This window comes from Mesitornis unicolor, unplaced genomic scaffold, assembly GCF_000695765.1.
Source record: "Mesitornis unicolor isolate BGI_N332 unplaced genomic scaffold, ASM69576v1 scaffold27396, whole genome shotgun sequence".
Classification (NCBI taxonomy): Eukaryota; Metazoa; Chordata; class Aves; order Mesitornithiformes; family Mesitornithidae; genus Mesitornis; species Mesitornis unicolor.
The window spans coordinates 40419-54746 of NW_010190733.1; the positions used below are offsets into that span (position 1 = coordinate 40419).

The following is a 14328-nucleotide window of genomic DNA, read 5'->3' on the forward strand; positions in this document are numbered from 1 at the left end:
CGTACCCTTTTTTACTGCTGCAAAATTGATCCGTAGATACCTCTACTATTTGGCCAACCTGAGATTTGCATGAGAGATTTGCAGTACAATAGTTTTGCTTACAAAACATGTTAAACCAGTTTCTGTGCTTAGCATTACAGTTGCTTCCTTATGAATGGCAATGCAAATAGGGTTTTCTAAATAACGAGAATACACATATATGAAATTACTTAATGGTTCTTAAATATTTTGTGCCACTGCCAGCATATTAGAGTGGAATTTACCATACCAAAATACATTATAATGTCCTAGAAAAGTTGAGAGTCATGAATAAAACTTTTGGAAGTTATCGAACAGGAAGTTTATGCTGCAGGCATAATTCCCCTTCTGACTGAACAAAGACAAGGACAAGAAGCAAAAAAAAAATTACTCCATCAGTTTAGGGAGTCTGACCATAAACTGGGTTAAATTTTCTGGGAAAACGCTGCTTAAAAATCTCTGATTCCATTTATAGCTGCAGAAGTAGGAAATAACTCTGTTTGCTTCTACAGAATAAGGAACTAATAATCAATCACTGCATTGCTTAAGCCCAAATGACAATGTTTATTTCAGGTCCCGATTGAGCAAACATAGAAACACACACCCCATGCTGGGGCCAGGCACACAGCACCTCCCTGCTCCCAGCACACCAGTGAGGAGCTGTGCGGTGCTCAGCGCCGGCGGTCACTGCACCCCGACCCGCACTGACAGCCCCGTCCCGCTGTGTCAGCGCCTTCTGCACCACCTCTGCACTGCCCTGAGACTGCTCCCCTGTGCAGCTGCTGCTCCTTTACAGAGGAACCCCCGGCCAGAGAAACGGCTGCTCCGGCTGCACCGAGCGCTGCAGCTGCGGCTGTCAGGGGTTAACCTGTGTTGCACCTGCTCCAGCTGCGGCTGTTGGGTTAACCTGTACTGCGCCTGTTCCCCTGAACAGCCGGGCTGCCAGCCCTGAGCAGCCTCGAGGGTCACAACCCAGTGACTCACTGCACCGCCGCAGACAAGACTGGAAGAAGCAGCAACGTTTCAATTTGCCAAACAGTTTGTTTCTGAAGACTGGTTTGGTTCAGCCTTGGCATGTGTGGCTAGGCTACCTTCATGTAGCAGTTGTCCTCCTGTGCGAGGGCTTGCACAAGTTTAATTTTTTTCTCGTTCTTCCTGTTGTTTGCCCTCAATAGTTTTACCGGTCTTTTTTCAACTGCAGGTGCCCGTCTGGAACCCTCGCTGTGAACAGTGTGCGCACCAGATGGACAGGAGGTGTCCACAGAGCGAGGAGGTGACAACCGGTCTGAGACTTGCAGCTCCGGGGGCTCTGCCGTTTTCCTCGCCAGGTTTCCCCCTGTGCTGTCCCGTGATCCCTCTGGCGAGCCGCCCGCCACGCACGTAACCACCTCTGCATTTCCAGGTTTGCTCAAGTGGCTGTGCATGTGACACTGCAAGTCAGTATTTGGTCTGGTACTGCTGCTCTCCTGCATTCCTTCACCAGTGTGGTTAAAGCTGTTGGGTGCTGTCCCCCTTAGAGTTCTTTCTCTGCTGTCAAAATCTTGACAGTTCAGCTCTAACAAATGCAACAGCTGCTCATCTCTGCTGGTATTTTCATCTTTGCTGTCACTAGACAGCTCATTAGAGCCAATGATCCCAAGGCTGCCATCACTGGTCTGTGTGACGCTCGCGCTAGAGGCCAAACCTGGGACAACGCTGCAGTCAAAACCCTGTGCCATCAAACACGTGTGGTCATCTGTCCTCTGGCCAGGGTCGTGGATGGTGCCCGGAGGTGTTTCTTTCATGTTGTGGTACTGAAGATGAACGAAGGGTTCATGTAGGGACCTAGAGACAAGCTCACTGTCATTCTCACAGTACATACCACCACACTTAACTGCATTATCAAAAGGTCGATAACCAGACGGTTGAGGCCCTACAGGGCAAGAAATTACATTGCCTTTCTTTTGAACATTTTGATACATTACTTGCTTATGCATTTCTTCCTCTGGCAGGAAAGCTGAAGCACTGTAATTTGTATGTGTGGAGAAAAATGGGAAACCGGTACGTGCTGAACCAGTGTTGGGGAGATCAGCCTGAGCACAGGGAGATCTGCAGTTGGTGTAACACGTCTGACTGCTAGGGGGCCTGTAAACTTGATCTCCACAGCTACGTTCCGCTCTCTCCGAAAACTGCATCAAAAGTGGCGAGGGGGACGCATTTTCAAAACACAGAGGCAGGCTACTGCTAGCCACGGACTGAGACAGGAGGGCATCAAAGCTCTTATACGCAGAGATACTCGGTTCCTTGAACGCAGACACAAGAACATCAAAGCTCCTGTAGGCAGAGCTGCAGGGTTCCGTGAATGGAGATGTCAGGGTGTCACAGCTCTTGTAGGGAGAACCACCAGACTCCATGAATGGAGATGTCAGGGTGTCACAGCTCTTGTAGGGAGAACAACAGGACTCCGTGGATGGAGATGTCAGGGTGTCACAGCTCTTGTAGGGAGAACAACAGGACTCCATGGATGGAGATGTCAGGGTGTCACAGCTCTTGTAGGGAGAACCACCAGACTCCATGGACAGAGACATCAGGGTGTCACAGCTCTTGTAGGGAGAACAACAGGACTCCATGGATGGAGATGTCAGGGTGTCACAGCTCTTGTAGGGAGAACCACCAGACTCCATGGACAGAGACATCAGGGTGTCACAGCTCTTGTAGGGAGAACAACAGGACTCCATGGATGGAGATGTCAGGGTGTCACAGCTCTTGTAGGCAGAGCTACACAGACCCATGGATACAAGGGTATCAAAACTCCTGTATGCAGGGTTGCTTATCCTGTCTTCTTTGGTCCCAGAGGATGGCTTATTTGGAGATTCCTGGATCAGGATACACGAATCATGCTGACTTTCAGAACTGCACGAGAAAAGGCTTTGATGAACCATGTGTTGAAGATCTCTTGCATCCAGAGAAACAGAATTGATGCTGGAGCTCTGGTAGCCAGATTCAAAGGACTCTTCTGACTGTTCTGACTTCTTGCTGGCTGTACTACAGTTGTAGTCATCTTGAGAGGCTTTGGTGAAAAGGGAGACTGTATCAGAAATATCACGTGGATGCCAACTCAGGGCTGCACTTTCTTTTGGGTTTCGCTGTGATGGATTTTCCGACTCCAGTTTCTCACAGGTTTTATTCTCACCTATGACGATGTCTGGGTCTTTACTGCCTTGCATGCTGTTTTCATCTGCCAGGAGCTCCATGAACATGCTGGCCAGGGCGTCGTGGTGCTCAGTGTGCTCTCTGAAGGCACTGGCACCGCTCTCGCATGGCTCAGAGGTGGTGACCTGGTCACCAGTCTCCTCCTGGCTCTCGGCCTCAGAGTCTGTCAGACGTCCACAGATTTCTAAAGACTCTTCAACCAGGATTGTCTCAGGGGTTAAAACTGCACCGCTGCCTTCTGGAAACCACTCTCCAGACCTGCTGTGGCAACCACAAGATTTCTCAACGTTTCTGATGTTATCTTTTCCCTTGAAGCTTTGCCTTGACAGATTTCGAGCCAGGCAGTTCTTGCAACTTCTGTTTTTGGAAGTCAAAAAGGAAAGGACAGTTAATGTCTATGTAATAGGAAATTATATTATGCTGTAAAGCAAAGTTGTTTGGGTTGGTTTTTTTCCCTCTTTTATCTTACTTACATTTGGTTTTCGATAGAACTCTGCTTTAAGTCATGGAAAGGGAACTTAATTTCATCAACGTAGCACAAAACTGAAAACTAATAAAGATACAAGTGAGATTTAGGACACATGTGGATTGCATTTAGCATCCCTGCATTAGCCAGACAATAGCACTTATTACACATTCTACTTCTGGTGATCAGTAAAAGGTACTTTTTGCAAAGCCTTTAAATTACCTTGACATTTTTTACGACCAAATGGCTCTTTGCTGGATTTGGGATTTGATCCCACCATTCTTTCTTCACTCTGCAAGGGAAGAATTGAAACTGTTTGGTTTGACAGCATTTTGGCTTCATCAGTGTGCACTCCTCTCCCTCTTCGCCATCTGCATTGCAGCAGCGATGTGCTGTGCATCTTCAAGTGCTGCTGCTCACTGAACAGCTACCAACACGTTTGTAGGGTGGTGCGTGACTGCTCTGCACAGCCACAGTCATGTATCCCCCTAACCATGTGTGAAATGATGTGCCAAACAGATAGGATCCTGCTTGCACACTACCACTAAGTTGTTTTTAAAGAAATAGACACTTAACCATCATTACTGGAACTCCAGCAAAGACTGGGGTCCAAAACTGACAAACCCCCAAACTGCAGCCTGGTTTGGATGCTGTAACAAGCCTATGGTAGTAAGATTAAAAGAGAATATTCAGTTATCTACTTGGAAAATGACTGAGTGCAACTGATTTGTTTTTACAAAATGACTGCTCATAGAGAGCGAGATAACATTGCTGAGGAAAAACAAAACATGAGATCCCTGACCTAGACGTTTGGCTAATCAATAGCAATACTGATATCTGTGCAACTGCTGCTCTGTAAAACCCGCGAAGAGCACGATACGTACTTGGTAAAGCAGAAGTAACAGATTACAGACACTGCCATGATCAGTATGCAGGATACGGGAACAGCCATCTGCAGAATGTCTTCCGCTGTTACTTGGTAATCTGTTAAATAAACATACACATATACATGTGTGCGTGCATATAAATACAAGGACTGCCAATACCAAATTCACTGCTCCTCTTTAGTGCCTTAAGAAAACGCTCCTTTGGAGGATGTGAGACAAAGGCTCCAGCAGACAAACAGCACATACAGAGCTACCAGGGGCAGTGGTGCGGGTGCAGCCCTCGCTCTCCTCAGCGCCAACACACACGTCTGGGGGACAAACCTGTCACACAGCCCTGAATGGCACTGGCACCTCCGCCGCATTGCAGCTATGCTCCTCATTCTCTCTCTGTGCTTCAGAGACGTTTATAAACCCTCAGCCATCCGATGGTTCAAGTACTGCTTAATCTGCAGCCTAAATATCTCTTGTTCATTTATACACACCTGCTCTTACATCAATGTTGCTCTTTAGTTTAAATATCCCTTCTCCTTCCCTGGTGTCTACTTCACAAAACATTTACAGAGAATAAACACATCTCCTAAACAACCCAACGTCCCTTGGTCTTCTCTTCCTCAGGTTCCTCAGGAGCTGCCTTGTTGAGTCTCCTGGAAGCCTTTATAGATGTACCCCCACTGCACTGAAGATGACGACTGCGTACTCTCCCCTAAGAGGAGAGCAGCGGGCTCTGTACGACACGGTTTGTAAAACTGTCCCATCCTTTGACCACGCTGCTGTTTGTTACAACGCTCACCATAGTGAAACTCGACTTCTTCGCTCCACTCGCTCCAGTAGGCCGGGTAGTCTGTGTAGTTACACCTCACACTCACCACGTAGTCATAGCCTCTCCTCAAGGAGCTCGCAGTAATTTCAAAGCTTTTTGCCTGGTAGTTAATTGCTTTTACAGAAACCTGAAAAGAGCGAGAAAGTTTGCTTTGATTTCTCTGTGAGGTGAGGGGTTAGTGACAGCAATTAATTAACAACAGCGTTGTGTGTTTCAGCGAGCTGTCACAAGTGAATGACTCCGTGCCTAACCTGCTGTGCGACCTGCATGTTGTCACGGGTGGGCGGTATTTGTGATGTGCCACCACGCCTGCTCTTCCCCTGCCAGATCAGCCCAGCCCCAAAGTTCTGCATCGCTCAGGAGGGGCTCTGAAATGCCTCGAGTCCCCCAGAGTCACAAACAGCCTCCATTTTCCTTACAACTAAGGAGTAAATGAAGTTCAGGGGACAGAAGCACGGCATGTTCAATCTCTGCCCTGCCTGTGAGCAGCAGACCACTCTGGGGCGCAGGCAGAAGAGTTTCAGCGCTTTAAAGCCCAGCTGAGCCCCCTGGGGCAATGTCACCTGTGGAAGCGCGTGGTGAGGAACACTGTGGGACCCTTGCACCGTTATTCATTAAACCATTTCAAGACTTCTCACAGGACCTGTTAAACCCAAAAGCTCCAGAGAGACAGAACGTGAAAAGCTGCTGTCTCTTACCTCGGCTGGGTGCTGCTTCCTCCAGTATTTCACTTCATAGATGGCCCGCTGCCCAGACAGCATGGATGAAGAAGAGTAGCTCTCCTCCCAGCTCAGATTGAAATTACCATTTTCAGTTTTCTCAATGGCAAGATTTTTGGGGGCCCTTGGCTTAACTGTATGTTAAAAAAATACAATTAAGGAGAACATGGCAATTGGAAAGTGCTGATGGAGAGAAGCAGAGCAGCAGCGTTCACCAGAATCTGAAGGCAGTCCATGGCCCTTTTCGCTATGCTGTGGCACAAGGGTCTGGAGACCAAACAGGGCACTGCAAGGAGCTCCTTGGCGAGCACAGAACCCTCGAGTGGCTGAAAAGAGTGCGAGTTCAGCCTGGAAAATGGGGAACAACCCGTGCAACAGCAGCTGTGTGAAGGCAGGCACGGTGCTCCCCTGGTCCTCCTAGGAACTGGGCAGGCTCCTGCTCATTCTGCTGGTGAGCAGCAACAACAGCCAAGTGTTTTGGGAAGAACCAGCCCGTCGATGTGGATGAAAGCCTGCCCGGGGTAGGTGAGTGATTTCTCTGAGTGTCTGAGGTGACAAGTGTTATGAACAAGCACGCTGCTCTAAACAAACTAGGTGCCCAGAGGGAGACATAACCTGTATCTGTGCTCTGCCCTGCGGAAGAGCAGAGTCATTAACTTTTTATCACTGGTTGTTATAATCCAACAGCAATTACTGTAAAAATCTCTGCTCGGGGAATGATTCAGCTAACATGAAAGCAGCATATGGCAGAGACAGGCACGGAGGAAATTTCAGCCTGGTGTCTTTCTAGAAACTGGAAGTGTCCCCTTCCTCTTCACCCCCAAATTCTGCAGCCACAGTAAAGTGCAGTAAGGACGTGTCCCAGCCCAGAGTGCTGATGGCTGTGGCCGGGAGGGCACAACCAGAGGAAGAACCCCACTGCTCACCCCCGTACTCGTTATACTCTTTCCTGAAGGATCTGCTCCAGAATCAGGTTTCTAAGGCAAACGGATTTTGCATTTAAGCCAGCACAGCACTTTTCACCTCCGATAAACAAAAGCTGTCCCAGTGACACGAATGAGGAGGTAGCTAGGACTGCAAAGCCTGGAACCAGGTGTTCTGGTGACAAAGTGAAGTTCCTTACCAACCAGGGCTGGCGTGACACTGTAATTCCACACCTCGGTCCCATTGAACTGCAGAGTTAGAATGTATGTGATGCCCGACACAAAATAACTGCGACGTATGGTGCAAGTGCACGTTGAACCGTCTTCTCCATTCTCAGGGACGCACACGTGATTTCTGAAAAACAGGCAGAAAACGAGGTCGTGTTTAGACAGCGTGGCGGATTATTTCTTGAAAAGGTGAAATCCAGATTCCCACTGTGCAGAGCTAATTGAACCAGAGAAAAACAAGCTCAGTTCCTAGAAACATTCAGCCCAAACACCCAAACAACCCAAGCACCCCTTGGACATCTGTGTCGTGCAAATGAAAACTCGACAGAAAGGCTAAGGATTGATCCCAAGGGGGAAAATTAACACCTTTTGTCACACTCAAGCCTCTGAAGGAGTGGTCTGACAGCTTGGTTGTATAGGAACAGGTTTACCAAAGTGAGCTTATTGGGATGTCTGTGTGGAGAAACAGGAGAGCCCAAACGCATCTCCCTTTGTAGGAGATGAGGGCTGGTGCTGCTGCAGAACAGGGACGAGGGTCTGTGCTGGCACACGGCGTTACCCTGCATGCAGAGATCACCACGGCGCTGCAGGGGAGAGCCCCTTTCACACAGGCTGCAGACGGGCAAATTGGGGGAGATTGCTCCTGAAGGAGGTAAAATTTCGCATGAAATGAAGGTTGGGTAGACACAGGAGAGCCCCACCACTGCTGATCCCTCCTCTGTGCTCAGAGTGCAGAGGGGATGCAGAAGAGCAGACCACCGAACAGGCGTGCTGCTCACTGCAGCAACCCATTTCCCTCCTGGCAAGAAGAATAATCCAGATTACATTTTGTCCTAGACGCCCACGGTAAAGAGAGGGAATCAAAGCTGGTAACAGCTATAGGGTATACGAAGTTCCAGCAATGGTAACGTAACGTCTTTTAAAACACTTACGTCAGAAATAAAAACTCCTCCCTGTAGTAGAGCAGGAATTCCCTGGAGCAATTCGTTTGCGCAGGCACCTCCCAGTGACAAACCAGCTCGCTGTCGTAGTCGGTGAGGCACGCGAAGTCCTGAGCACGTCCTGCAGCAGCCACCGCTGGGGAGAAGCAGCACGCAGGGAGGAGAATCAAAACTATGAACTTGACTAAGCAGAAACATGGCCTTTTCCACCCAGCGATGACGGTCGGGTGCCCTTTAAAGGTGACCATCATTATTTTTCAAGGTGTTAATGATCTCACACTTTCCAAAACACTTCAATTAAATGAAGCTCCTCCTGCTGTGTTAAGCTATGGTGATCAGCAGCTTTACTCTACCTTGCCTTTCACTGTTCTCATGTCTTTCTAGAGCTCCAAATTCTGTACTCTTGTGACCTTCTCCCTTTTCCATCTCTGCTACACCATGGTTTTTTTTAAACCTCAGATATTTGAGAATTTCCTTTTGAAACCACATACAGCACAGAGCTTGTTTTCAGTTCGTGTAGTTAAAAAAGGGAACCGAAACACTGGATTTTTTAAAATCCTCAACTAGAATGCCATGCTGAAGAAACTTAAAACATGCAGTTCACCAGGGGGGATATCTGTAAAATTAAACCTTGAAAAAGACAATTGACAGAATATGGGATTACCTAGATCAGATGACCCAGCCAATGTGCTCTCACAAACCCTGATCCTTCTCATTAATTCAAACTGTACTATTTCATAGTGCATAAGAAAGTAGCTACTAATTGTTCTTTTTAGAGACAGGCTTTTTTAAAATTTTAACTATTTTGGTTTGCTTTTTTAAAATAAACAACAACAACAAAAAATCCCTGCAGACCACTGGGGAACTACTTAAAAACTACAGAACACAACATGGAAGATTCATTTTTCTGAGAGTAAAAACACGTTGTTGGAAAACATGACTTCATATGTCCAGCTTGCCTTTATAATGGGCAAGCTCCCTATATAAGACATACAAGAGATGATATATATTTAGAGATACCCATTTAGAGATACACATTTAGGCACTGCAGCAGTGGGTTATGGAACCATCCTGGAGCCGCCCGGGGCACTGCCGAGCGCCCTCTCTGCAGCGAGGTGCCCAGCGCTCATCGGCAATGGGGGCAGCAGGGCAAGGACCTTCCAAACCTCAGTTTCTGCTCCCTGCTAATTCCTGTTTTTTCTCTCCCATATGGAAAAGGTCAATAAAAAGAAAAAATTGAATAATCTGTTCTAATATATGGACACTTCTGACAGCCAAAGTTACACATTTTATATCAGTTAACTAATGGTAACAGGGCTGCCTACTAGTCATGGGAAAACACTGTCGACGGAAACGTCAGTAAAGTCATTTACAACACTGACAAACGTACCTTCATTTGCCGTACATGCAAAGAGAAGGATCCACAGGGTATGGAGTCTCGCCATCGCTGATGCTGCCAGGCCCAGCAGGATGAGCCGTGCCGAAATCCTGCCACAGAAGCGTTGTTATCAGCTTGCAGGGCACGGTTCTCCCTGCTGCTCTGCTGGATTCAGATCCCTGCAGTGCCTGATCCCCCTGACACCTGCCCATAGAACGAGAAGTGTAAAAGGGTAAGGATAACACAGAGGAGCTGCAAGACTTTTCTGCAAAGTGTTAATTACAGAGGATCCTTAATGGACCTGCTCTTTTAGCTCCTAGCCCCGAGATGCTGAAAGGGTGAGCACAGGACCAAAATCATGGACAATCGGCCCCAGCAAAGCCCCGCGACTGCACTCGGGACTGGAGGAATTTAACAGCGCAGTGCCTGGTCTATTCACTGAAATGGTTTCTCCAGGCCCTGTCACCCGTGCCCTAAACATTACGAATATCACCCCCTTCAAAAAGTTCTTAGCAAAGACCTCTGAGCCTTGCTTCAACAGAACGCAGATTCATTAAAACAGTAAACAATTAGGAAGAAGTTGTAAAATACGTGATGACAATGAGCACAACATCAGGGAAGGAAAATTATACACGAGAATTCTTTAAGCATGGTGAAGTTGCAAAAGTAAACTGAAAGCAGATGAAAAAATTAATTAAGACTTTTAGAAAACTTGTTTCCCCAAGATTCTTCCGCTGATGCAAAGCAGCCACTTAGCGGAGGACCATATTCTGGATTAGAGATGGCTACCAGCTTCCATGTCACCAGAAGTGTGTGTGATGCATTTAGCACTTTTGTCAATTTGTAGGTAGAGTTGTGCTAACCAATATGGAATAACCACGACTTGGCACTCAGTATAAAGAAGGATAAAGTGGCCGAGCAGCGCATCGTCTGTCACTGCACGACCCTGCTGTCCCTTCCTCTGGGTGTTTCCTTATCCAAGCCTGGAGGGAGCGCCCTACAAGTGCTGACAACTGTGGAGTCCCCAGTGCTGGGTTATTTCTGCCCTCGAACCCCCAGTGCTGGGTTATTTCTGCCTCTGAACCTCCAGTGCTGGGTTATTTCTGCCTCTGAACCCCCAGTGCTGGGTTATTTCTGCCTTCAACCCCCAGTGCTGGGTTATTTCTGCCCTCGAACCCCCAGTGCTGGGTTATTTCTGCCTCTGAACCTCCAGTGCTGGGTTATTTCTGCCCCCGAACCCCCAGTGCTGGGTTATTTCTGCCTCTGAACCCCCAGTGCTGGGTTATTTCTGCCTTTGAACCCCCAGTGCTGGGTTATTTCTGCCTTTGAACCCCCAGTGCTAGGTTATTTCTGCCTCTGAACCCCGACTGCTAGGTTATTTCTGCCTCTGAGCCCCCAGTGCTGGGTTATTTCTGCCCTCGAACCCCCAGTGCTGGGTTATTTCTGCCCTCGAACCCCCAGTGCTGGGTTATTTCTGCCTCTGAACCTCCAGTGCTGGGTTATTTCTGCCTCTGAACCCCCAGTGCTGGGTTATTTCTGCCCTCGAACCCCCAGTGCTGGGTTATTTCTGCCCTCGAATCCCAGCGGTGGCTGTGTGGCCTGGCACAGCTCCTGCTGCAGGGCTGTGGGCTCTCTGCAGAAATGCTTTCTCCTGTCAATTCTGCAGCACCCACCAAACGCATTTGTCGGCAGTGGTTCAACACCCCCTGCTCCAGCCTTGGACAACCCTTACAGGTTTGAGCTTCACCAGCACAAGAGGAACTGGCGGGGGATCAGCAACTCCGCGGTGCACACGCTTGTTAAGTGATTAGCTTAGGGAAAACCTAATGACCTTTTGGAAGCATGCATTTGGGCACTGTGTACATGTAAGGATGTGCAGCCTGAAAGGCTACGAAAGCCACATCCTCTCAAGTAACTCCTGTCTAAAACGGGGCAGATTCGCATGCACTGAGTACCTGCTGTCAAATATTCACTCGTAATGAGCACAAGGTGGGCAGCAGCCAGACTGTCTCAGCTGAGCAAGGCACAGAAACAACACTTCTTATAAAGACCACATCTCTCCTTTATGAATAGATCCACATACGTCAAACTATTGTGAAATGCAGCAATAGAATATTATTTTTTTCAATGTATTTAGCAGCACCAGCACTTCACTTGTGATCAATCTTCACCCTGGTATGTCAGACTCAGCTCGAGGCAGTTACCTCATGATCCAACTTTCTGTGCTTGACAGAAAAGTCACGTTTAATGGTACCATATTTCTTCCATTCTCACATGCATGACTGACCATACTTTAAAACAATCTTCTAAAGATTAAACATGGAAAACACCCATCTTCGGGGTTAAGTGAAAACAGAATATGAGGCTGGAAACTCTTGTGACCTGCTCGGAGGCAGTCACTGCTCATCTGGCAATAAAGGACATACTCGAAAGACCAATTTCTCATAAATGCTCCAGAAAACTATCACTCAGGAGCTGAGCCTTTCGTGTTTTGGGAGCAGACAAAACATGACTGAGCACAGTAACATATTTTTTAAGAAGAACCCAAGTGTCTTTGCTGCTGCTTAGGAAAACCAAAAAAGAGCAAACTGCTCCAGCACAGAGAAATCCTCCTCCTTGTCCTCTCCCCGGGACTCTCGAGAGGAAGCGCTGTTTCCCAGCCGCTGTGAGGCAACGCCATCGACGGCAGTTCCGAGAAACCCCTCAGACTCTGGCACAGGATCCCGCTCTGCAGGAAGGATCTGCGCAGGCTGATGAACACGGAGTTAACCCACGGCTCTGCGGGACCGTAGCCTTTGGTTTTTAAATAAGAGTAGTGGGCCAGAAACCCAATGCAAAGGGGGAAATGTAAAAATGGCAATAGCTTTCCTGGCGTTTGCTCTGAAGTTTTTCTTTATATCAGATAATGGAATGTAAATCTGAAAAAAAGTATGTAACTTATAGAGAATACTGAAATCACAACAAACCCAGTAATCCTAACATATCTGAGGAAAGTAAGCTCTAAAAAGACATAAGAGACTTCCTCAAAACAACGAAAGAAATCTGTCGGGGCTAGAAGCAGATCTAGGTGATAACCAGCACAACTTTGATCATTTATCATTTCTGTCTCTTGAAAAAAAATATGATGTGATTAAAAAGATTTCATTTACTATCAAGAAAAACAAGAACAAATTCTGGTCTGGCTTTCTAAATAAATTAGCACCACATTTAATCTACAGGCAGAACTTGCAAAACTGTAACGCTCAAAGAGTAACTCACGCCCGTGACAGGCACCAGTAAATTCTACATAAGACCGCTTAGCTTTCCTTTGCTGCCATCATAAAGGACCACTCCCTATTTTAAAACTGTCTCCTTTTAAAACTATATTGCATCTTGTGTTATTCTTTCTGGTTTAAAACATTGGCTGTAACTGCAGACTAAAACGAGATAAACAGATTACAGCAAAGGAAAGCAGAAGTTCATCAACTGAATTTGTATGAAATGTGAAAAGAAAAAATAGGGAGTAATTTTAATCTTTTCTTATTGCTGCTTTTAATAGGTTTTTTCCTAGGTGCCTACACAAGATGGCAGACCTACAGGAACAGAAATGTCTCCTGTTTGCCATGCAACGTGACTGTCAGACCACACCAGGGACGTGTGTGGCGAAGAGCGTAGGCGTCTCTCACAGAGTGGGTTTTCACAAGAATCTGGAAGCCAAGTTGAGAGTCCTGTGTTCAGGAGGAGGAAAGGGCAGGCCAGAGAATATTTACGAACTCCAACAATTAAGAATGGCAACTCTGGTCAATGAAGGGCCAAAAGATAAAATTCAACAGTTCCCACCTGCGTTGTCTGAGCTGAGGAGCAAACCCCCGCGGGCAGCGCTGGGCGAGCACAAACGCAACCCGCGCCCAGCTCCTTACCTTGCGGATTCTTTACTGGGGAGGCTTTGTCCTCTGTCTTATCTCAAAGGCCATAATACAAATATTATTGCTTATCTAACACAGTATTTCCTGCACTGTTGTATGATCACAAAAGAAGGAATTTAACTTCAGAATGGTGGATTTTAAAGGAGCAAGATATTATTTGTTATTATTTTTAAAGGAGTAATTTTACTAATATTTTAATGTCATCCTCGTTCCACAGATTCCTTCATGTGGTTTGGGACACTTGCCATTAATGTCATTTTACACAAGAATACGCAACAACATACGCAACAAGTGATGCCTGCATTTCTGGAGCAGGACAGGGCACATCTGGATGAACCTCTCCTCACAAATATGAAAAGAGCCTCTCAAAATGAGCAGATGTGTTCTCTTTAAAAACTTGAAACTGGTTAATTTTTATTTATGACTTAAGCTGAGGTTTCTGCATTCCAACATATTTTCAGATGGAGATGACAGAAGTCAGCAAAGGGCACAGTAACACGTTGTTTGGTCCTATAAGGTATACAGCACTTTCACAGAATTTGACAAACTGCAAGTTTTCTAATTTAGAACCGAAAGAAACACTGTGGAAACTGCTGAATTCGGACACGGTGAAAAGCAATGCCAAAAGTACAAAGCAACTCCGCTAAACCCGTCCGCACAGCTCCCTTATGCCTGCACCTCCGAGCCCCGGTCCGACAGCCCCGCACAACCCGGGGCTGAGCTCCCTCCGAAGCCGCGCACGGGAGCGGCTTTTAAAGAGCGAAATCCGGGCCGCGGGGCCGCTCCGGGAGCGGGGCCAGGTCAGCGCCGCGGGAAGGAAACTCCCGGGAATTCACCGTTTTGTCTTAGAT

General features: G+C 47.2%; 2 protein-coding genes across 2 annotated transcripts; both read right to left on the bottom strand.

The window, feature by feature from the left end:
* Positions 1 to 1100: 1100 nt before the first annotated feature.
* Positions 1101 to 3906, bottom strand: LOC104542256. The gene is made up of 4 exons (XM_010186502.1): positions 3899 to 3906; positions 2794 to 3468; positions 2171 to 2529; positions 1101 to 2032 (listed from the first exon to the last, which is right to left on the bottom strand). Exons 1-4 carry the CDS (start codon positions 3904 to 3906, stop codon positions 1101 to 1103), a joined length of 1974 nt encoding a protein of 657 aa, XP_010184804.1.
* Positions 3907 to 3963: 57 nt separating this feature from the next.
* On the bottom strand, positions 3964 to 9639 carry IL4R (interleukin 4 receptor). The gene is made up of 6 exons (XM_010186503.1): positions 9585 to 9639; positions 8186 to 8330; positions 7226 to 7380; positions 6082 to 6236; positions 5354 to 5510; positions 3964 to 3968 (listed from the first exon to the last, which is right to left on the bottom strand). Exons 1-6 carry the CDS (start codon positions 9637 to 9639, stop codon positions 3964 to 3966), a joined length of 672 nt encoding a protein of 223 aa, XP_010184805.1.
* Between the last annotated feature and the right edge of the window lie 4689 nt (positions 9640 to 14328).

Bases quoted from the DNA above. Each gene is read 5' to 3' on its own strand.
- IL4R (XM_010186503.1), bottom strand. From the start codon at position 9,639: ATGGCGAGACTCCATACCCTGTGGATCCTTCTCTTTGCATGTACGGCA. The intron at 8,331-9,584 runs GTACGTTTGTCA...GCTTCTCCCCAG, and splicing joins TGCATGTACGGCAAATGAAG to CGGTGGCTGCTGCAGGACGT. The intron at 6,237-7,225 runs GTAAGGAACTTC...TTTAACATACAG, and splicing joins TGTCACGCCAGCCCTGGTTG to TTAAGCCAAGGGCCCCCAAA.
- LOC104542256 (XM_010186502.1), bottom strand. The intron at 2,530-2,793 runs ATCCATGGGTCT...TGACACCCTGAC, and splicing joins AGGAGTTTTGATACCCTTGT to ATCTCCATCCATGGAGTCCT. The intron at 2,033-2,170 runs AACGTAGCTGTG...TCTCCACACATA, and splicing joins GCAGTTTTCGGAGAGAGCGG to CAAATTACAGTGCTTCAGCT.